Consider the following 22,117-nt stretch of genomic DNA (forward strand, 5'->3'; position numbering starts at 1 on the left):
TGTCTATTGCTTCCATTTTTACACTTTCAAATAAAGAATAAAAGAGTCTGTTGTCTAACAACATTCATTCATTTATCATTCTATTCGTTTGCTTTCTAGTCGTTCCATATCCTATATATATTGATTGACCACCAGTGTGGATTTTTCCATTTCCTTTCTTTTTTGGGTTCAAGGGCCAACAGTGAGTTTGGGTGTTGAAGAAATATTGTTGTTGGAATTTACATTTGTGTTACTAATTTGATCTTTATAAACTTGAATTATCATCAATGAGTTGACTATAATCCTCTGGTTGATATTTTGCGATGTTGTTTTTTCTTTGATGTCTACACTGTTTGAATGGTTTTGCACATAGGCCAAATAAAACAAAACAGCAACATGATCGATCGCCATATTTGTCTTTACGAGAGTAACAGCATTTACAGCAGAATCTAGCACCCTTGGGTTTGGTCAAACAACAAAATACAAAGATACCGGCCGTCGCCAATGCTGCAAAACCACCTCCAATACCAATAGTCAACCAACTAATATGCATACTACAGTCTGGTCCAAAATAACCTTTTTGGCATTGTGAGCAATCAACACCATAGTAACCAGTACCAGATAAGCATTCACATGATCCATCTGTTAGACAAGTACCTTGTCCCGAGCAAGTAACCTGTGAATCACAATAAACATTACACACACCAAATGGGTAATACCCATTTGAACATTGACAATTCTCGCTAGTACATGTAAAATTGGAGCCACATAAAACTGTACAAATACTATCTCCTAATCTCATTACACTATTTACTACTGTACCATTATTATTATTATTATTATTATTATTATTATTATTATTATTATTATTATTATTATTATTATTATTATTATTATTATTATTATTATTATTATTATTATTGTCTGATCCAATAAATGTGATTAAACTATTTTCTCCAACTGCCATCCGACAATAACTTACTGTCATATTATATTCTTGATTAAATTGAATTGATTTTGTTCCATTACTGGTAATTAATTGAATTCCTTGTTCTTTTGTACATAAATAAAGATAATTATGATTTGTAATGATTTGATCCAATATTGTAATCTAAATTAAATAATCGATAGTTTGTTAAATTCTACTCTTTTCTTTTTCTTTTTTCTTTTTTCTTTTCTTTTTCTTTTTTTTACCTTTTGATTATTAATTAACCAAGTAACAATATTTGTATTTATATTGATTAATGCTAAATAACCAGTATTTGAGTCTTGATAATTCAATGTAAACGAGATGAATAGTACTGTAGAGGTGAGTGATAATTTAGGGTTGACAATAGTAGTACTACAATCGATTACTTGAGAAACCAATAGATGATAAAATGTCAATGCTCCATTAAGATTTCTTATCTCTACTGCCATTGATGTACCACCAACACATACCAATTGTACAATTGATTGTATTGGTACTGTTGTTGTATTACCAGAGGAAGATGACGTATAGGTGATGTTGGTAATAGTAGAGACTATAGTTGGTTGGTTGATATATTGACTATTGATTTCATTGTTATTGTTTAATGGATAGTATGATTGATTGTAAATGTTGGCAAATGGTGTTGTAAAGGTTGAATCTGCCAGATTGACTACTACCAACTCTCCGTATCCATCATAATCCATATAAATAAGTGTATTGTTTACACCTTTGATTAGTGTTGATTGACTTGCACTTGCAGTATTTGGAGGTACCTGTATCGTATCGACCAAATAGCCAGTTGTTGGATCAAAAGAATAAATCAATCGATGACAATTAATAGTAATCCAATTATCATTATCATTTATCAACTGTTGTTGTGGGAATGAACAATTCAATTGTTTATCTATATTACTATTATTTAACCATATTTGAATACCATTTAAACTAATTAATTAAATTTAAGAGGTTAATATCATCATTCTTTTTGTTAAGATATTAACATGTATCTCTCTTTCTTTTAACATACTCATATAATGATAAATCATTATTCAAATGGTTAAATAATACTATACCACCACCACCACCACCACCATTAGATGATGATAATAATAGTAATGAGAATATACTAGTTGTATTGTTATTATTATTTGTATTCGTATTATTGATAATTGATACATTAAAATAAGGTATATCAGTATCGTAGTTTAATCTAATTAAGTTAATTGAAGATGAAGATGAGGAAGAGGAAGAAGAAGATAAATATATAAATGATTGATCATCTAATACTAAAGGATTAAATAAAAGTTGTTGGTTGTTTATAGTTGTAGTTGTGGTTGTTGCAACTATATAACTCGTTTCGTTAAATGTCCATTCCAAGTCATTAACGATAGCATCTACATTGAATGCATAACTAGAGTGTAGTGAATCATGAAATGGTTGATAGTATTGACTATTGACAACCAACCCATTTATAATTACTAAAAAGATAAAGGTTATTATGTACATCATTCTTTTCTTACAAAAAAAAAAAAAAAGAGTAACAAAGAATGAAAATGAACTTTAAACTGGGGAATGTGAAGTTATCAAGTTGTGTAGGGACAACAAATCCCTCGATTTATTAATATTATTAATTATTTTTTCGTGTAATATGATTGTGATGATGAGTACTCAATGTAAGACTTAGTAAAGAGTTTGTAGTTTGTAGTTTGTAGTTTGGGTGGGTGCAAAATTAATTAATTAATTGTAATTTATTTGTTTTGGTAAGTATTTTCTTGGTGTTCTTTTCTATAGTTCTTTAAAAGGGTATGGTATTCTTTTTTAATTTTTTCTTTTCTATTGTTTCTATGTTGTGTGTTAATATTTTTTTCTTTTCTTATTATTATTATATTATTCTCTAGAGATTCTATTATATTATTATTATTATTATTATTTACTATTATGTTTATCTACAGGGTTTGATTTTTTTTGGTTTGTTTGTTTTTTATATTTATATTTTTATACTATATACAATATTGTAGGTTATGGTTATTATTATTATTATTAATATTATTTATGTTGGTTTGACCATTAATTGGGATGGTTGATTATTATTGTGATATTAATATTTTTAGTTTTTTGTTTGGTTGTATGAGGGTCCTTTACAAAAAAAAAAAACAACAACAATAAAATCAAGTACTATGAATGGCATCGATGAGAGTTTGAGTTTGGTTCCATGGATTGGAAGCATCGACCTTGTTAATATTACATTTCAACGTTGTCAGGTTGACAGTGGTACGTGGCAATTGTGGGAAATCTCTATCAGAGCTAGCATAGGGAGTAGTAATAAAGTTGACGAGAGCAGTAGACGATCCTTCATCCAATAATTCCCAACTCTCCAACTCGTCCAATTTAATGGTATTGTCCCATGACTCTTCTCCTTCCTCCTCTTCCTCTTCTTCTTCTACTTGCTCCTCCATACTATCGTCGTCTTCGCAAAGGATTTCAAATTCTTCTTCCATTTGACAGACAGCGTCGTCCATGTGGTGATTAAACTTGAAAGATTGTTCGATTGCCTTTTGAATGTCCACACATTCCTTTGGATCCCTCGACAGGATGATTTCGTCTTGGAAATGTTGGCCAATCTTTTTGCATGTGAAAATGGCGTCACCGGTCTTGCAGAGGAGCGACTCGTCTGCGTCAATGTCTTGCGACTGGGGATACAATGACTCCTTGTTGTTGTCGTCGCCAAATACGAGGATTGGCTTGGTGCTTGGTACGTGTTTGCGTGCTTGTTGGGGCACAGTCTCCTTTTTGAGTCTGCGTTCCTCCTCGAATGCCTTTTTCTTGGCATCCTCCTTTTTCTGTTTCTCTTGCAACACTTGTTGCTTGGCTCTTTGAATCTCCTTTAGTTTTCGGGTATTTACATCTTTTTTTCTTCCTCTTGATTCTAATCCAAATCTTGGTGGTTCAACATTACCAGAAATGTTAATTTTAATGATTTGTGGTTCCATATTGATGATGAAAATTAAAGAAATTATAAAAAGGGATAATTATATTATATTATTTATATAAGTACTGTTTGGTTTATGTATGTATTGTTTGATTTAAAAATCAAATATGTGTATTTACAAAAAGTTTAAAATTAAAATATACAAAAAAAAAAAAAAGAGTTCTTGGATGATTGTTATTTACACAAATTATATTATTATGAAAATAAAGTAAACTACTCTATTAAAATTAAATTAATTTTTTTGTTGGGGATTATGGAAATAAATATAAATATATAGGTAGGTAGTGAGTGATATTTGTTGGGTGGTTAGGGTTGTTGTATATAATTATTAGATTTGAATGAATATCTAAATGATTAATATTATTGTTGTTGTTGTTGTTGTTGTTGTTGTTGTTGGTGTTATTCGTATACTATTAAATGTGGAAGGACAAGTAACTATTTGTTGTTTATGATTCTTGAAGAAGAAAAATAAAAAAGCAAGGAAGGAAATTTAGATTAAAAAAAAAAATGAAAGGAGTGAAAAACAGAGAAAAAAGATATAAAGTAATGATAATTATTAGGTTGGTCAGGCTTGCACTTGTTGTGTGTGAGTGTGAGTGTGGAAGTGGCGTTTAGTGGGAGACCAAACAACAGATGGAGATACGTCTAATATTGAAAAGGAAAAAGAAAAAAAAAAACAAATAATTAAAGATTTTCAATAAGAAACAACAAATATTATTATTATTATTATTATTATTAAAAGGTGGATATTATAAATATAAATATTACAAAGAGGTGGGTGGGTGATAATGGCGAATATATGTGTCTGTTGGTGATATTATTATTATTATTATTATATAATTTTAAAAGAAAATAGAAAATGATGATAATGATAAAAGGAAGTGTGGTGGAAAAAAAAAAAAAAGAGAACGACGATAGATAAACAAATATATATAAAGAGGGGTTGTGTATTTGATTTTTCTGGTGGTACTCTTATGTCTTGTTTTAGTACTAGGGGATATATATCCTGTTTTAAATAATTAAATGAAATTTAAATAAATAAATGAATAAAAAACGAATGATCTATATTGTTTTGTGGTTGATCAAAAGTGGGTTGTGTAGAGATGACGAGATGGGTGGATGGGTGGATGAATAGACGGACGGATGATAATAGATAGGTGACAGAAGAGAAATTTGATTGATTTTTTGATGGTTCCCAAAGATGAAGGAAAATCAAATCATGGAAATATAAATAATATATAAATATGATATTTTGTTTAAAATGGGAAAGAAGAAGAAGAAGAACAGGAATTAGTAATTTGTTTTTTAATTTAATCATCACTTATATTTTCCAAATCAAGAGTTTGAATTTATTATTATTATTTATCTGCTTGTTGTTCATTGTTCCAAAAATAATTACATAATAAATAAATGAAGAAAAGGAAATGATGGAATTTAAATAATTATTATTATTTTTTTTTTGTATTTGAATGAAATTTAATTATAATGATTTTTGTGATAACTTTTATAAATATATGATTTATGACAGTTATGGAGAATCAAATTGATAACACCAATACTGATCAATCAATTTAAATATTATATTTGATTTTCAAGAGGAGGGAAATTTTGAATTCAATCAATCATTTTGATGGTGTTGATTTTTGGTCTGTTGTTGACAGTGACAAAACAATGTGTGTATGTGTGTGTGGTTAATGATGATGGTGGTAGTGTTTGGTTTGGTTGTGTAGAGTACTTATATATGCATATATACATACAAATAAATATAATAATATTTTTGATATAATATGAACATACAAACAAATATTTAAAAAAATAAGAAAGAGCAAAGGAAGGTTATTCTCTTTCTCTCATCACACTCGAAAAAGTAAAGTGAGAAGTGCGATAGTGATGATGGATAGAGGGTGGGTTTTCGAGAGTGTGGTGGTGGTGGTTTGGAAAGTGTTGGGATCTTCTTTGCATTGCACCACCTCTATAGAGATTAGAATGACGCCGCTATTAATTTTGGTATTGTTGATTGATCAATCAATCATGTTAACTGTACTACTACTACTACTACTGTTTTGTTTAAAACTAACTAATTACGTAATTTATTACCACCTCCTTCTCCTATCCTTTCTCTTCTTATTCTCTCTTTACAAATATTTAATATCATATGATCTGACTGATCAAAATCATAATATTATTTCTAAATATGACTTTGAATCATTGTGTAACATGTCGTTGCTATTCGTTCTATTTTAGTAGTCTTCTTGTTGTTGTTGTCGATGATTCATTCTTATTATTATAACAACAACAACAAGAACTTCTTAAGCTTAGCTTATCACATGATATATATATATATATAATATTTTTGATTTTGTTTCTGCTGTGTAGATGTGTAGAGAGATATTTACCTTGTGATTAACAAAAAAAAAGTAACTGAATGATAACTAAAAAAAAAAAAAGAAATATATAGAATATGAAATGCTGCAAATATATACAAATAATTGATCTGAGGAAAGATATGTGTGTTAATTAAATTTTTAATATAATAATATCCCTTTTGGGGTGTTTATAATTATTATAACTCCCACATTTTGAATTTTCCTTTTTTTTAATTATTTATTCAATTTTTGACCTCAGTTCTCAAGGGGTTAAACTTCCAAACACCCTCATCGATATATATTCAAGCACCTCTGAAACCCAATCAACAAAGCAACAACCCAATTTACACAAACCAAACACCCAACCAATCCTCATCCTCTGCCCAATCTACACAACCCAAAGCAAAACAGATTAGATTTATCTCTACATAAGAAAGAGGAAGGAAGATCAGAGTAGGAGCATACTTGTAGTTGTATATCATATGATTGATTGATTGATTGATTGAGTAATAGTTAGAATGGGAAATGTAGAGTCATATATATCAGATGAATTTAAAAGAGTTAATAAATCAAATAATGGTTATATTGTATGTTTAGAGCTAAATGGTGATAGTGAGCTGAGTAATTAACAAACATTATACATATCAAATAATAATAATAATAATAATAACCTTTAGGTATTAGATCAATTATTAGAGATGCAACCACCAAGAGAATGTACAATAGATACTAATCATTTAGGTACTCTATTTGCAATAGATAGGCGACTGACAGGACGGTTCTATGAAAAGGATATAATAGAGTTTGCTCGGATCTATGCATCACATCTCTTTCAACAGCAACAAGGTGGTGGTAGTAAAGATGACTTTCATTCAAAGTTTCAAGCATACTGTACGCTAAAGATGTGGAATGAAATATCAAAACCAGAGAATGGTACAGAGATGTTTGTCGAATGGTTCACTAAACTATTTACAGAGAATCCAAGCTACTCCCAATCCTTTTCACGTCATCCAGATATCATATTTCTCACAAGTGATGCTGTAAACAAAATGTATCATGTATAGTATCAACAAACAAAAAGAGAACAAAAAAGATATATATATATATACTGACCTACAATATAATTCAATATATTCTACTATCTATTAGATACTATCAATTAAAAACTATTATGGAGGTGATTTTAGAAGTTTTTTCGATCTAATGCAAAGAACTGCAGAGGAACAAGGTACGATGAAGTTGGATGAAGACCTTGATGATCTAGTTCCACTTCCAGTACTAAAATTATTTTCAAAAGAGTTTATAAATGGTTTTGTTAAATTAATGGTATGTCTAAATATAATTATAAATCATATATTATATTATTGTAAAATAGATCAATCCAATCACTATCCTATCACTATCACTATATATGGTAATTATATAATTTAATACAATATATAATATATATTTTTAAAAATATTATTATTATTATTATTTTGTGATTGGATGGATAGATTATATTTTACATGTAGATGAATGTTTATGTGTAACCAATTCAATAATTTATTAATCTTTAATATGATGTTTATTCCTTAATTTAGTATGAATTGGGATTTCAACCAGATATGCCAATCGAATAGATAGATTGATAGATTCATTGATCCCCACCCACATTACATTCATTACATTATCCTACCATGGCAATGTTATTGCTATGGATTGTTGTTGCCTATTACGACTCGTAGTAGGTGACATGAATCCTATCTATCTACTTTTTCACTGCACTTTCAACACCACCACCACCACCACCACCACCACAACACTTTTTACTTTTACCACCAAACAAAAAAACAATAGACAAACACACAATTGTCTATATTATATCCCGATGAATGTTTATGGGTAGGATGTATGGAGAAAACAATTGAACAGTATACACGATTGTAAGCTAGTATATTATGACCATCCAGTAAATCGATGGAAAATGCGTAGTCACTTGCGAAGATTTGTTAAAATGGTGTATGTGGTGTATGTGGTGTTTGTGGTGGTGGTGGTGGTGGTAGAATCGGTCGACGGATGTGGAAATTAGAGCAACTCATCTTGAACACAAACCAAACAACACAGCCAACAAGTAATAATAAAAAGTCGAAAGGTTCTGTTCAATTTCAATTCATTGTTGAATCCAACAAACAAACAAAACAAAGCTAAAGCTAATAATCTATCTAATACATCCATCCATCCTTCTCACCAACAGTTATAATAATAATAATATTTTATTTTTACCCAACTACTACTTTTTAAAAATGATGAATTCATGGTTTATGCACCCTTTAGAAGAACTTTCAAGCCTCAAGCACTCAATTGACGAGACGTTTAGAAACTGGTCTGGCAACATGACCTCCAACTCGAGCCAACCAATGGACTGGGGATGGAAGCCAAGAATGGACGTTAGCGAAAGCCGCAACTGCTACAAGGTTGTCCTCGAGCTTCCAGGTTTCCAAAAGGAGGATTTGGACGTTCAAGTCAACGGTCGTTTCCTCTCCATCAAGGGTTCCAAGTACACTGAATCCAAGGAAGGTGATTGGAGATTCCATCGTCGTGAAAGATATTCTGGTGGTGAATTCCATCGTGCTGTTGCTCTTCCAGAAGGTAAATATATTAAATATCAAAATGAAATATCAAATCAAAAATATTCAATATTCTAATTTCTTTTTTTTAATTTTAATTTTTTTTTATTTTGTAGGAATTGATGGATCATCCATTCAAGCAAAATTCCAAGGAGGTATTTTGACATTGACCATTCCAAAGCATGGTGGTAACAATGCTCAACACGTTTCATTGTTGGGTAGTGAGGAACATGCCTCGAGACGTGGTGTCATTGAAGCCGAGGAACGTGAACGTAGACGTAGAATGGAGGAGCAAGACCCCATGCTCTCGAGAAACCACTGGATTGCCAGCCGCATGGGCACCGTCATCGACGAGGAACGTGAACGTTACAGAAGAATGCACCAATTCGACGAGTTCTACGAGAAGCAGTCCAACACCAACCGTCGTGTCACCATCCAACTCGAGAACAACGAGCGTCAACGTCGTATCCACGACCACCGTGGTGAAGCCGAGAAGAAGAAGAACGCCATGCGTGTCAGCAAGATGATCAAGACTTGCGGCACAACCAACCCACGTTCACTCCTTGGCAAGACCAACATGCGTAGCAGATCTCAACACACTCACAAGCACTCTCACTCTGGTAGAAAGCAACAACAACAAAACCTTGGATTCACTGGAAAGACCAACTTTGGTAACAAGAGTGCCTACAGTGAAATGTTGCCATCCAACTTTGGATGTTACAACAAGCAAGCCTGGAAGCAATGCAATGACCTCGAAAACAAGGAACGTTCCGAGCGTATCAGAGACATTTCTCGTCAAAACTGTTGCAAGGCCAATGCCAAGCGTGTCAGCAACATGATCAAGCAAGGCAGCACTCGTATCCATCTCAACCACATTCCATCATCTTCAACATCCAAGAAGGTGTCTATCTCCTCCTCCTCCTCCAACAACAACAACAAGAGTACCATGTACTACACCAAGCCAGCTCCATCCTACTTTAACAACAACAAGACTGGTCATTTCCTCAACAACCTCGAGGAAAAGGAACGTCAACGTAGACTCAACGACAAGAGAGGTCAAATGGAAGCCAAAAAGAATGCTGCCAAGATTGCCAACATGATTGGTAATGCCAGTTTCTAAACCATCATTGATCAACAACAACAACAACCAATCAAATCAATATATAATTCACCATTTAATATTTAATATTTAATATTTTTAATATTTATATTAAATTCATCAAATCATTCACTCCACTCCATCTTCCACACACAAAAACAAAATATATATTTATAACTAACTAACTATGATCCTTTACAAATAAAATTAGATAGATTAAAATAATTTTAATTTTAAATTGTATTCAAATATTTCTTTAATTTCAAACTAGTTTGTTTTTTTTGTTATATGTGTTTTTTTAAATAAAATAACTTTGTAAAAGATCATGATTACTTTTATTTATTTTGTTTATTTAATATGTTGTTAGCCCTACTAGGTACAGTCAGCAATATAAAGATATCCTTGTCATATTCTTTGACAAGTATTTTAATTAGAGCAATACACATTGGTTACTATATTATGATTGTATGTTAATTAGAAGAACTAACATTCCTCAACCTTACTTTATTTGATTTTCTGTATCATGTGATATTACATCATTCTGCAGAATACATCATCACAGTTCATTCTGCAATCCAAAGGGTATTACCCTATATTATAGGTACAATTAAACAGGTCTTTACTTTACTTGAGGTGATATATTCTCGTGTAGCCCTACGATTATTGTTACAATTTATCGAACGATTTCAATCGAATTTGGTTCAATATAATGGAATTGGTTTCAACAGGTTTACTTATATCGTGGCTGTATCTGTTTAATAGATAGATATCTGAATAAAAGTCATCAATTGGATCAATCAAAGAAATCTATGTGTGCAATGGATACTTGACATATCGATAAATAGAGTTGACTTTTTAGATGCTATGAGCACATATGATTGGTTTAGAAGTAGTTTGCTTATGGGCGCAATCAAGTCTGATAACTAAATCATTGTGTTTTTATCTTTTAGGTCATTACAAGCATAGAAAGGTAGTATAGGATATTTATCAAATGATTGGACATTAGCTTTACCTTTGCGGTTTTATGGTTACACACATCTACATGGACAGAATATGGATACTAGTTTAACATTATATGGTGGGATAAGAATGAATCGATTTTGGGTCTTTGTCTTTGGCTTTTATGTTTGGATGTGACCACTAGGTACCATCAATCACAATAGGTATGATCATAATAATATAGTTTAGGTATTTGTTAGAAAATGATTAGTTTTAATTTCGGAGGCCCCTCCTTCAAACTAGAAGTCATGGGTTTTATAACAGAATCGTCATACCAAGGAGTCGCCTCACCTAGGTCAAGCGATTTCTCAGTCAATGAACTAGAGTACCTATATTCACTCTAATAGTTCATTGACTTGGAAATCGCTTGATCTAGTCGTGTAAGGTTGGACAAGTACAAGTAAACAATTATTTAAAGAATAAATTAATTTATTCTTCTTTTGGTAAGTATTGATTATTTAGAAGAAAATCTTTGGTACAACCATAAATATCTGTCACCATAACTTTTTATTTTCACATATTTTTTATAAATAGTAGTAATAGTAATATGAATAATTAATAGTGATAATAGGAATATATGTTAACATTTCAAGTTATATTTAGAGTATCATATATTAGAGGATTGATATTCAACCAGGTAGGTGAAATATCTAAAGTATATATACAATCACAGTCAAAGGCAAGAGCAGGTAATGGTGAAAGAAAAAGAGGTCGTAGACAACGACCACAACAACAACCACCATTGGGACCATTAAAAGGAAGAGATATCATTCAATTACCTTGTCTTGCAATGATATCAAGATATGCAATGCCGTGGCAGTTTATTCGTCACTATCTACCTGATCAGTGTTTAGAGTTAAAAAGAAGAAGATTACAAGTGATTAGTGAATACTGTTGGCATAGGAATGCAAAGTTGGAGACACTAAAACATCTACTAGAATGGTCACCAGACTATGAACCAAATGAAGCCTATATGATATACCAAATCATACAGGCTGGTAACCTAGAGATCATGACCTACATACTCGAGAGATACCCTAGTATCGGTCAAAGAGCCCTCAGTAATGCAATTGATGCTGCATGCAAACTAGGTGATCTCACAACTCTAAAGCTTCTCAATACATTTGAGAACGCTGATTGTTCTCGGTATGCTATGTTTAATGCTGTCAAGAATGCAGACTTTGAAATGGTAAAATATTTACACCAACATAGAAATGATGGTTGTCACCATTTTCCATTCTCTGGTCAAATTAAATCAAATTATCTTGATATTCTTAAAGTATGTATAGAGAAAGAGAAAGATAAATATATATGTATCTATTCTAATGAATTATATTCTATCAATCTTAGTTCTTTCATTTAAATCAAGAAAAATACCCAAAGATATTTGATTCAAATGTTTTAGATTATGCTGCATGTAATGGGTTCATCGATATTGTAAAGTTTTGTCATGAACATAGAAAACTAGATGGAGCAACAACGAAAGCAATGGATGAAGCGTCTTGTCAAGGTCACATTGAAATTCTTTTATTCCTTCATGAGAATAGGACTGAAGGAGCATCAACCGATGCTATAGATAGAGCAGCCCAAAATGGGTTCATAGAAAGCATAAAGTTTCTTCATGAGAATAGGAGTGAAGGGGCAACATTCAAGGCAATGGATTTAGCAGCTAAAAATGGTCATATGAACATTCTATTATATTTACATCAGAATAGGAGTGAAGGAGCATCATCCAATGCTATGGATACGGCAGCTGAAAGAGGCTACTTTGAAATTGTAAAGTTTCTTCATGAGCATCGTACTGAAGGATGTTCTAGTGGTGCAATTGACCAAGTGGTGAAAACTGAAAACATGGAAATCCTTTTATACCTTGTTCACACTGTCAAAGCACAGTGTACAGAGGCAGCTGTTAAAACTGCAATAGAACTTGGTAGATTGGATATATTGACTCTTTTACACGACCATTATGCAAAGTGCGATATTTGGAGTCAAAGAGACATGGACTTGGCAGCGGGTTTGGGTAATTTAGAAATTGTAAAGTTCCTTGGTCAACATCGTAGTGAAGGGTGTACAAAGAAAGCAATCGACAGAGCAGCAACTAACGGTCACTTTGAAATGGTTCAATATCTTTATCAACATCGTACTGAAGGTGCATCAACAAGAGCATTGGATAGAGCAGCAACTAACGGTCACATGGAAATCCTCCAATTCCTTTATCAACGTAGAACTGAAGATGCATCAATGGATGCAATGGATGGTGCAAGTAAAAATGGTCATTTTGAAATTGTTAAAGTATGTAGTAGTACAAACCAATACAAATAATAATTATTTATTTATATTTATTTATTATTTATAGTTTTTAAATGATCATGAACAAGGATGTATATCTCAGTCTGTAAGTTATGCATGTTCTGGAGGCAATTTAGAAATGGTAAAGTATATGGCAGATATTCTCAAGAGTAGAGAATCATTACCAGAGCAATTAAACCAAATATTTGAAGAATCATTGGTACATGCAGCCGAGGCAGGACATATTGAAGTTGTCAAATACATTCTAGCAACATTTGATATACCCACACTACATGAAATGACAATCTTACAATTAAGTAGAGCAAGAGATCATTATGAAATTGTTGATATTTTAAAGAATCGATTCCCACAATTAATAAATAAGTTTAATTAATTTGAATTGATTCATTCTATTTATTGATTGATTTATTTTATTTATTTATTTATCTACCTTTTTTTAAAACTTTTTAAACAATTTGTTTTTTAATAATTTAAGATAGATTACTTTACTGGTATCAGGTCTTTGATAAATATCAAAGTCTACTTGTCTAAGGTTTTCGAGATAGTTTTCACAGATTTCCGATTGGAGGAAAGCTTGGCGAACGTTGGATGGCACGTCAAAGGTACGAGCCTTGTCGAGATGTGCTTTGGCACGACTGGCCATCTCAAAGATAGCTTCCTTCATCTTGTCTTGTTGGGCATCGGATCCCTGGAACAAAAGTTCGGCAACGATACCATACTTGTTGGTGATAGATGTTGGAATGTACAACTTGCGTGTACGGATATGGTATGGAGTACCACGAATCAATGTAACCAAACCCATAGCCTTTCCAAGATGACTGGCAGCATGTTCAACGTCAGAGTTTCCCTTGACTCCCATCGATTCCAATGTCAACATGAGCAATGATGTATTAATGTCGTCAGAATAAGCTTCCAATTCCTCTAAATCCTTTGGTTGTACAGCATCAAGATCCTTGTCACGTCTATTCAATAATTTAATAAACCATGTCTTTGATAATCCTCTTTCTTTAATTTGTTGTGCCAATACTCTAATTAATGGTTGATCATATACTCTTCCCTACAAAATGATTAAAGAAATAGATTAATATCAATATTTAGAAGATCTAGGGTTATATATATATATATATATTATACTTTTACTTACATTATAAATACTATTGATAGCATCTTTCCAAAAGGCTAATTTATTCTTTGACATTTGACGTTTTTCTGGACTTGGATCAGTGGCAGTTTCAACATTGAATGTACGTGTAGCCAATGAAGTCATCTTTGGACCTTCTTCTGAAAGTAGAATCGAACAAATAAATGATTCATAATCAGTCTTGTTTAATCTATCGGTAACATATCTAACATCTTGTTTTGATGCCAAATCTTTAATTGAAATTGATTTTGAATTTGATTGTTGTTCTTGTTGTTGTGAAGATGATGGAGCAGCTGAAGCAGCAGCTGTATTGTTTTGACCATGATTACCATCACATTCAACACCACCGTGACTATGACCATGTTGCTTTGGTTGTTGTTTTGGTTGTGGCTTTGGTACACCATGATTACCATCACATTCAACGCCACCATGACTATGACCGTGTTGTTTTGGTTGTTGTTTTGGTTGTGGTTGTTGTTTAGGTTCACCATGATTACCATCACATGGAACACCACCATGACTATGACCATGTTGAAGTGATTGACTTGATGAAAAGTAACTTCTCAATGAATATGATGACGACGATGATGTTGATGGTACAGTTGCCATGGTCGATCCTACAACTTGTTTCATATTGACCAAACAAGCATTTGATTTGTATAAATTCAAAGTAACTGTACTAGTCAACTTGATTGTATTTTTGAACATTCCTCTATTCTATCTATCTCTTTTAAAACAAACAAACTACAACAAAAGTAAAAGTAAATGAATCAGAAAATATTACTTTTAATCACCAACACCCTCCCCATAGTTATGAAAATTGAAAAAAATCGATTTTTTATCTTCATCTTCTTTTCTCGAATCAATGAACTACTTTACATCCCAATTCATTAAATTAGTAGTCATTTGATTGGATCATTTGAATCGATTGTATTGATAGATAGATAAATAGATAAATAGAATAGACAATAGTATAAACGACTGACTGTATACAACGAACAAACGAACAACTCAACATCATTATTTATCAATAGATCAATCAATCATTCAATCCCAACCAAATCATTCAACTGACAACCAACCAAATCATTCAACCAACCAACCCTATTGGATAATAATCTACTAGTAGAACATTCGAGAGATAAATTAAATATATATATAAATAGAGTACAAAGACATGTCACATACATTACTTCGTATGCCAAACCTTGAAATTTTGGAGTTAAAGAATGATAGCATAACGTTTGTGTTGTCAAATACAGATATTAGTGTGGCCAATGCATTGCGTCGTATTATGATTGCAGAGGTGCCAACGATGGCAATCGATTTGGTCGAGTTTCAAACAAATACATCGGTGCTGTGCGACGAGTTTATCGCCCATCGTCTCGGGCTCATCCCATTGACGAGTCACAAGGTCGAGTCGTTCAACTACACACGTGAATGTTCGTGTACCGAACGTTGCACCGAATGCAGCGTCGAGTTTAACCTCAATGTAAAGTGTTTGGACAGAGCACTCGAAGTCACTTCATCAGACTTGCAATCACAAAACGACAATGTCTTTCCCGTGTCGGCGAGCGACAATGTCTACGGCAACACATCGGGTGCCATCCCCATCGTCCGTCTCCGCAAGGGTCAGGAAGTCAAACTCAAAGCAATCGCAAAGAAGGGTGTTGGAAAAGAACACGCCAAATGGATTCCAACCTGTATCGCCACCTACCAATTCCAACCAAAGATTGTTGTAAATCAAAATAGATTCGATGAATTAAGTGATCGACAAAAAGATGAATGGTACATACACATATATACATATATACATATATATATATATATAAAGAGAGAGATAGAATACAAATAGAGATAGATATTAATATATTTTATATATTTATATATTTATAGGATTTCAAGTTGTCCAACCAATGTATTTAAATATAATCCAAATTCAATGCAACAAGTAACGACCGATGACCTTAAATGTATGTTTTGTCAAGAGTGTGTAAAGAAGTCTGAAGCACTTGGCAAACCCGATCTTGTCTCGGTAGAACAGAAACAAGACCGATTTATTTTTACCGTAGAGACTAGTGGAGCCCTCAGACCAGAAGAAATAGTCCTGGCTGGAATTCAAATCATAAAGGAAAAATTAATACGTATTCAAACTCAAATTCAAAAAGGTTTATAAATAATAAATAAATAAATAACAAAATAACAAACAAACAAACAAGCAAATAATAACTATAGTATAATAATATAATAATAATAATAATAATATTTTATTAAATAATTAAATAAATGTCTTTTGGATATTATTATTTATTTAATTATTTAATTATTTAATTAGTTTATTTGTTTAACTGACCAATTCATTTGATTATCAAATAATAATAATTGTTGATGATGTTTGATGAGTGATTCACGATGTCCAACTGATAATACGGTGATTCCAAGTTGTTGACATTGTTGATAGACAAGATCTTCGGTTGCATGTGGAATGGAACTGGTTGATTCATCCATCATTGCAAACATTGGTCTATGATAAAACATTCTGAGAATACTGATGATTTGTTGTTCACCAGGTGACAATTGATTAAGCCAATTGTGTGTCAAGTCGTTGAGATCACCACGTCTCTTTATCTCTTGTTCTCTATCGATTAAATATCCCATTGACAATCGATCAAATAATTCTCTCAATTCCGATGGTGGGATATTATGAGTTGCCACAGTGTAGGGATAGACAATCTGATCTTCCAAAGATCCAAAAATCAAATAAGGTTGTTGTGAAAGAAAGAATAATCGATTGTTACATGGTCGAGTAATAGTTCCTGTATAATGTGACCATAATCCATTAATAACTCTAACCAATGAACTCTTTCCACATCCACTTGGTCCCATTATTAATAAATTATTTCCTTTTTCAACTTTAAATGATACATCTAAAAGAAATCAAAAGAGAAAATAGAATATTAATTAATATTCAACTTGGTTTGTTTGTTTTGATTTGGTTTGTTGTTACATACTTGAATAAAGTGTTCTACCCTTTGGTGTAAAATAAGTAACATTTTCTAAAATGATAGATTCAATACTTGAATTTACAATTAATTGTTTACCTTCATTATTATTATCAATAATGTTACCAGAGTTGAATTGAATAGAATGATTGGTTGGAGGATTGTTGATGTTGAGGTTGTTTGATTTCTTTTCAAGTTTCTCTTGATCTTCTTTTTTCTTTTGTAGGTAGAGTTGATCGCATGATTCAATCATGGTGGATATACGTTGAATGTAGCTGGACATTTGAGAGATGTTGGTGGAGACGTTGATGTACTGGCTGAAACCACTGGCCAACATGATACAGTTGTATGAAAAGGTGGTGACGTCAAACGACTCGATCGAAGTTTGCCAGTGGAGGAAGAGTGGGATTGCAATGATGAAGTAATTGACTAGCGACGCCAAATAGGTAAAGAGGTTGGAACAGAGGTTCAACAGATAGGTGAATGCAATGACAAACACCTTGTTCTTCATGAGCACTGCAAATTGGTGACGAGCTTGATTCTCCTCGACCGAGGTTGGTTCAGAAGACCGACGACGTGCTAAATGTTGAAGAGCAATACTCTCGGAAAACGTACGTACTCGTAGATGTAAGTATCTGAAATCACCCTCCAAACGATCCTGTTGGAACGAGTATGATACGAGTGGCGACATGACATGTTTGGTAATAATATAGCCAAAGATAAAGTAGCCTGTCACAATAGCCGGTGCATACCAACCGATTCCCGTCCATGTCAAATACGTGTAGTATCCGATCGTGAGCGGTGCAGTCACCATCTGTGAGAGGACTGACGACAAGAGCTGGCAGAATTGGTCAATGTCGTCGGTCAGACGTTGGTCGGGGTTGTCAACCGTGTCGTCGAGTTGCAGCAGACGGTAATACAGCGACCGTGAAAAGTACCGTGTTTGCAACGTCAGCACGAGTGTGCGTCTCCACTGCCAAGACAGCGCATTTGTCACCATTGTAATAGTTGCGTCAAACGAAGCCGACAAGATGAGGATAAGTAATCCCTTGTAAGCATTTGTTTTAAAGGCGTCAAGATCACCCATAAACAACGACGAGTAGACTGACCCGAGGAATGTACCCGTAAACTTGGACGTGTATGTCTGGGAGATAGCCAATCCGAGCAATACAACCATCAAAGCACCCGAAATCAATGGGTTGTAAAAGAGTAGTGACACGATCGATCCCAACCTACGTAATAGTTTGAAATCATACTTTGTCTCTTTCTTTTGCTTGATATTGTCTGTTTGGTTGTAAATGTCTTTCCATCGTCTAAGGTGTGATTCCACAGTTGAAGGTACTCTATCATCCTTGGTTGACAATAATCTTTTGATTTTTGATTTACTACTCTTTACTCCACCATTCTTTCTCTTTCTTAATCCGACTGCAGTGACAGTACTCTCTTCTTCTTCTTCTTCTTCATCATCTTCATCTTCATCCATCCAATCATTGTCATGACGATTACGTATATTCTTGGCATGTTCTGATCTTCTTTCACCTTCTTCACTTTCATCGGTCAGTAATCTTGTTGTTGCAGATGATCGATGATGATGATCATCATCTCTTTGAGAATCTAGCAAGTTGCTCATTTCGTTACTAACTGCAAGCAAACTAGAACAGAAGAAGAAGAAGAATGATCTTGTTGTTGTTGGTTTTAGCTACAAGGGAGGTGACAGTGATGTTCACTTGATGATCATTCACAAAGAAAGAATATTTCTGCAAGAAGTGATGAGTCAGAGGGTAACTTCAAGATAATGAACAACACTCGTTCTGATCGTTTCGAAAAAGACGGTATCCAAGGTGTCTGATTTTTTTTAAAACTTTATAACATTTATCCCAGAGAGGTTTGTTTGTTTGTTTGTTTTTGCCGAAATAGAGTAAGGGATGACCGATCATGATCATCGGCTGTAACCAACACTTATTATTATTATTATTTTTGTGGATTGTTACTGTGCACAGATAAATAATTTACTAATATTAATATTACTATCAAGCAGTAAACATAGATAGATAGATAGATACCTTTAGAAATTGAATGAGAGGATGCATTATTATCTCATTCCTCGACACTTCAAAGATTATAATATAACCCAATGTCTTGCCTATGATAGTAGCAGCTGTAAATTGGGTTGGGTTTGTGACGTTTCATAGAGGCAATTTCAAAGTTTTAAAAAACTAAAACTATTTTTGGGTACCTGTATTTTTGTGGGTTGAAGATAAAAAAAATATTTATATCTAAATAAAAATCATCACAACCATAGTTTGTAAAACAACAAAAACACAAAACACTCCCACACGATTATTTATTATTATTATTATATTGTTTTTATTATTATTATTATTATTCATTCACTCTTTCTTTACCATAATTGGCAATTAGTGTAATACTCTCATTCATTCACACTTCAAACATTCACATCATTAAGTACACTCTACTTCATTCAACATTCATTCAATAGCAAGAATATATAAACATATAATTAATAACATATAGAATAGATTAATTAATCATGATTCAATTACAACAATCACAAGAAACATTGGATAGTCAAGTCAATGACTTGTGGAAGAAGAAAATGACTAGATTACCTATTTATAAAGATTTACCAAGACTGGCTGGTAGAATATCAATCACCTCTACAACTGATAAATCAATAAACTATAATCCATGGACACCAGAGACTAAAACTGTTGCTGCCACACCTGCATCGACAACATCGTCATCATCATCATCGGCATCATCAGTAGAAAACCATAAAGAAGAAGATAGAAAGAGTTTAAAACTTCGATTGTCATGTGTAGAACTTGACAAGTTGGATCTTGAACAAGATAAATTGGAAATATTAGATAATGGTATGTCAAGATACTAGTATCATTAAAAATGATTGATTATTAATTCATTTCCCCTCTTAGATACAAACAATGAAAAGATATTTAAAAGATTAAAGAAAATTATATTTAAAATGACTGAATGCTTTGAAAAGAGTAATTTGGAACATGTCAAACAAGTATTTAATAATTATGAAACACCAACCGATTTTGAATTACATATGAGTACTTTATTAAAAGGTGTAAGTAATAATATCTATCCTGATCCAATTATAATTAATATTTATTTATTTCCATTTCCCATTTTAGTCATTTGATGAAGAAACAAGTAAAGTGATTAAAGTATTAAAATTGATTCACCAAAATATAATTTATATTGGATGCTTTGAAATTAAACAAAAGGTACCATTTTTAATGACAAATATGACAAAGATGAAGATGTTAGAGGACCAGAGGGATGGAGAATATCGATTGAAGAGACCAAAGACATTGTCACAGTGATACATGCAAGAAGAGAGGAATCGCTACCAACTCAACCCAAAGACAAACAATTCTGGTTTGAATGGCAACTCACTGTTATTCTCAACAAGGATTTGACAGAGATTGAAAGTACCTCTTTAAAAATTGTTCAATTACAATTCTGTGAAGGTATCTCTCAAGCTTTCAAGAATGAAGTATCTCGTGCACTTTGTTCAGGTAATCTATTTATTTGTTAAAAAGTAATTACAAACAAATCCAACACACCCCCTAATAGAGAGAGAGAGAGAATAAACAAATGTATTATATATTATAACCTTATATCCATCCCATCCTATCCTATCCTATCCTGGATAGAGAACAAGTCATTTCCAAGAAATTGATAGTTGTGTTTCAATTTTTGATTGAAACCATTGTTTTGACCAAAAATACAACATTGTACTTTCATTACTTACTTAATTATTTGTGTGTAATATTCTATTCTTTTTGTTGTTTGAAAAAAGAGGAATGAAAAGAGTAACACAAAAGGTAGTTAAAGAAGTAGTAGGCAGTACTACTACTACTGCAGTCGCAGTTAAATCATACCCAACAATAGTAAAAGAATACTTTGTTGAACAATCAAAATTGGATGTTGATTGTAAAAAGAATGCACCTGGTATGAAACATTATATGAAGGATCAATTCCCATTCCTTGGATTCAAGTCACCGACTCGAACGAGTTTGTTAAAGTCGATGATCAAACTACACGGTCTCCCACCAAGCGACGATGATATAATGCCAATCTACCAATCACAACATCGAGAGTTTGCCTATATAGCAATCGAGTTGACATTGCAAAGAGTTAAAAAGAGCGAGCCTGACAAGACACGCATCAAAATGTACGAAGAGATGATCATGTACAACTCGTGGTGGGATACAGTCGACTTGATAGCATCTAATCTCGTAGGACAACACTTTAAAAGGTTCCCAGAGCAACGTCTGGAATACACTGAAAAGTGGATAAAGAGTGATAATAATTGGTTGAAACGATCGGCACTACTCTTTCAACTAAAGTACAAAAAAGAGACAGACACTGATCTACTCTTTAGATACATTGGAGAGACAATGTCTGAGACAGACTTTTTCATTCGAAAAGCTATTGGATGGTCGTTGCGAGAGTATAGCAAAGTTGACAAGAATATAATCATCAAATATGTAGACCAACATTCAACTAAACTTTCAACTCTAAGTCAACGTGAAGCTTTAAAACATTGTACAAAATAATAATAATAATAAAAATAAAAATAAAAATATATTAAATTAAATT

The 22,117-nt window shown here is 32.6% G+C and overlaps 9 protein-coding genes across 9 annotated transcripts; 6 read left to right on the top strand and 3 right to left on the bottom strand.

Moving 5' to 3' along the window:
* Positions 1-244: 244 nt before the first annotated feature.
* DFA_07777 (EGF-like domain-containing protein) lies at positions 245-3,939 on the bottom strand (the record flags this gene model as incomplete). The annotated part of the gene is made up of 4 exons (XM_004355221.1): positions 245-1,090; positions 1,174-1,894; positions 1,977-2,427; positions 3,126-3,939. 4 exons carry the CDS (start codon positions 3,937-3,939, stop codon positions 245-247), a joined length of 2,832 nt encoding a protein of 943 aa, XP_004355273.1.
* A 2,883-nt stretch (positions 3,940-6,822) lies between these two features.
* DFA_07778 (uncharacterized protein) lies at positions 6,823-7,926 on the top strand (the record flags this gene model as incomplete). Its single annotated transcript, XM_004355222.1, has 5 exons — positions 6,823-6,891; positions 6,982-7,362; positions 7,454-7,630; positions 7,680-7,718; positions 7,888-7,926. 5 exons carry the CDS (start codon positions 6,823-6,825, stop codon positions 7,924-7,926), a joined length of 705 nt encoding a protein of 234 aa, XP_004355274.1.
* Positions 7,927-8,589: 663 nt separating this feature from the next.
* On the top strand, positions 8,590-10,033 carry DFA_07779 (heat shock protein Hsp20 domain-containing protein; the record flags this gene model as incomplete). Its single annotated transcript, XM_004355223.1, has 2 exons — positions 8,590-8,935; positions 9,030-10,033. The coding sequence occupies 2 exons, from the start codon at positions 8,590-8,592 to the stop codon at positions 10,031-10,033; spliced, it is 1,350 nt and encodes a 449-aa protein (XP_004355275.1).
* A 336-nt stretch (positions 10,034-10,369) lies between these two features.
* On the top strand, positions 10,370-13,694 carry DFA_07780 (uncharacterized protein; the record flags this gene model as incomplete). The annotated part of the gene is made up of 4 exons (XM_004355224.1): positions 10,370-10,477; positions 11,685-12,290; positions 12,362-13,303; positions 13,368-13,694. 4 exons carry the CDS (start codon positions 10,370-10,372, stop codon positions 13,692-13,694), a joined length of 1,983 nt encoding a protein of 660 aa, XP_004355276.1.
* Positions 13,695-13,757: 63 nt separating this feature from the next.
* DFA_07781 (UPF0551 family protein) lies at positions 13,758-15,170 on the bottom strand (the record flags this gene model as incomplete). Its single annotated transcript, XM_004355225.1, has 2 exons — positions 13,758-14,378; positions 14,466-15,170. The coding sequence occupies 2 exons, from the start codon at positions 15,168-15,170 to the stop codon at positions 13,758-13,760; spliced, it is 1,326 nt and encodes a 441-aa protein (XP_004355277.1).
* Positions 15,171-15,639: 469 nt separating this feature from the next.
* Positions 15,640-16,638, top strand: rpb3 (RNA polymerase II core subunit; the record flags this gene model as incomplete). The annotated part of the gene is made up of 2 exons (XM_004355226.1): positions 15,640-16,250; positions 16,359-16,638. 2 exons carry the CDS (start codon positions 15,640-15,642, stop codon positions 16,636-16,638), a joined length of 891 nt encoding a protein of 296 aa, XP_004355278.1.
* Positions 16,639-16,793: 155 nt separating this feature from the next.
* Positions 16,794-19,094, bottom strand: abcD3 (ABC transporter D family protein; the record flags this gene model as incomplete). Its single annotated transcript, XM_004355227.1, has 3 exons — positions 16,794-17,389; positions 17,474-18,043; positions 18,701-19,094. 3 exons carry the CDS (start codon positions 19,092-19,094, stop codon positions 16,794-16,796), a joined length of 1,560 nt encoding a protein of 519 aa, XP_004355279.1.
* Positions 19,095-20,015: 921 nt separating this feature from the next.
* On the top strand, positions 20,016-21,050 carry DFA_07784 (uncharacterized protein; the record flags this gene model as incomplete). Its single annotated transcript, XM_004355228.1, has 3 exons — positions 20,016-20,358; positions 20,419-20,580; positions 20,737-21,050. The coding sequence occupies 3 exons, from the start codon at positions 20,016-20,018 to the stop codon at positions 21,048-21,050; spliced, it is 819 nt and encodes a 272-aa protein (XP_004355280.1).
* A 268-nt stretch (positions 21,051-21,318) lies between these two features.
* DFA_07785 (uncharacterized protein) lies at positions 21,319-22,074 on the top strand (the record flags this gene model as incomplete). Its single annotated transcript, XM_004355229.1, has 1 exon — positions 21,319-22,074. One exon carries the CDS (start codon positions 21,319-21,321, stop codon positions 22,072-22,074), a length of 756 nt encoding a protein of 251 aa, XP_004355281.1.
* Positions 22,075-22,117: the final 43 nt, after the last annotated feature.

Source organism: Cavenderia fasciculata, assembly GCF_000203815.1.
Source record: "Cavenderia fasciculata unplaced genomic scaffold Scf_ET2XIPL01COFD4-5, whole genome shotgun sequence".
NCBI classification, from domain to species: Eukaryota; Evosea; class Eumycetozoa; order Acytosteliales; family Cavenderiaceae; genus Cavenderia; species Cavenderia fasciculata.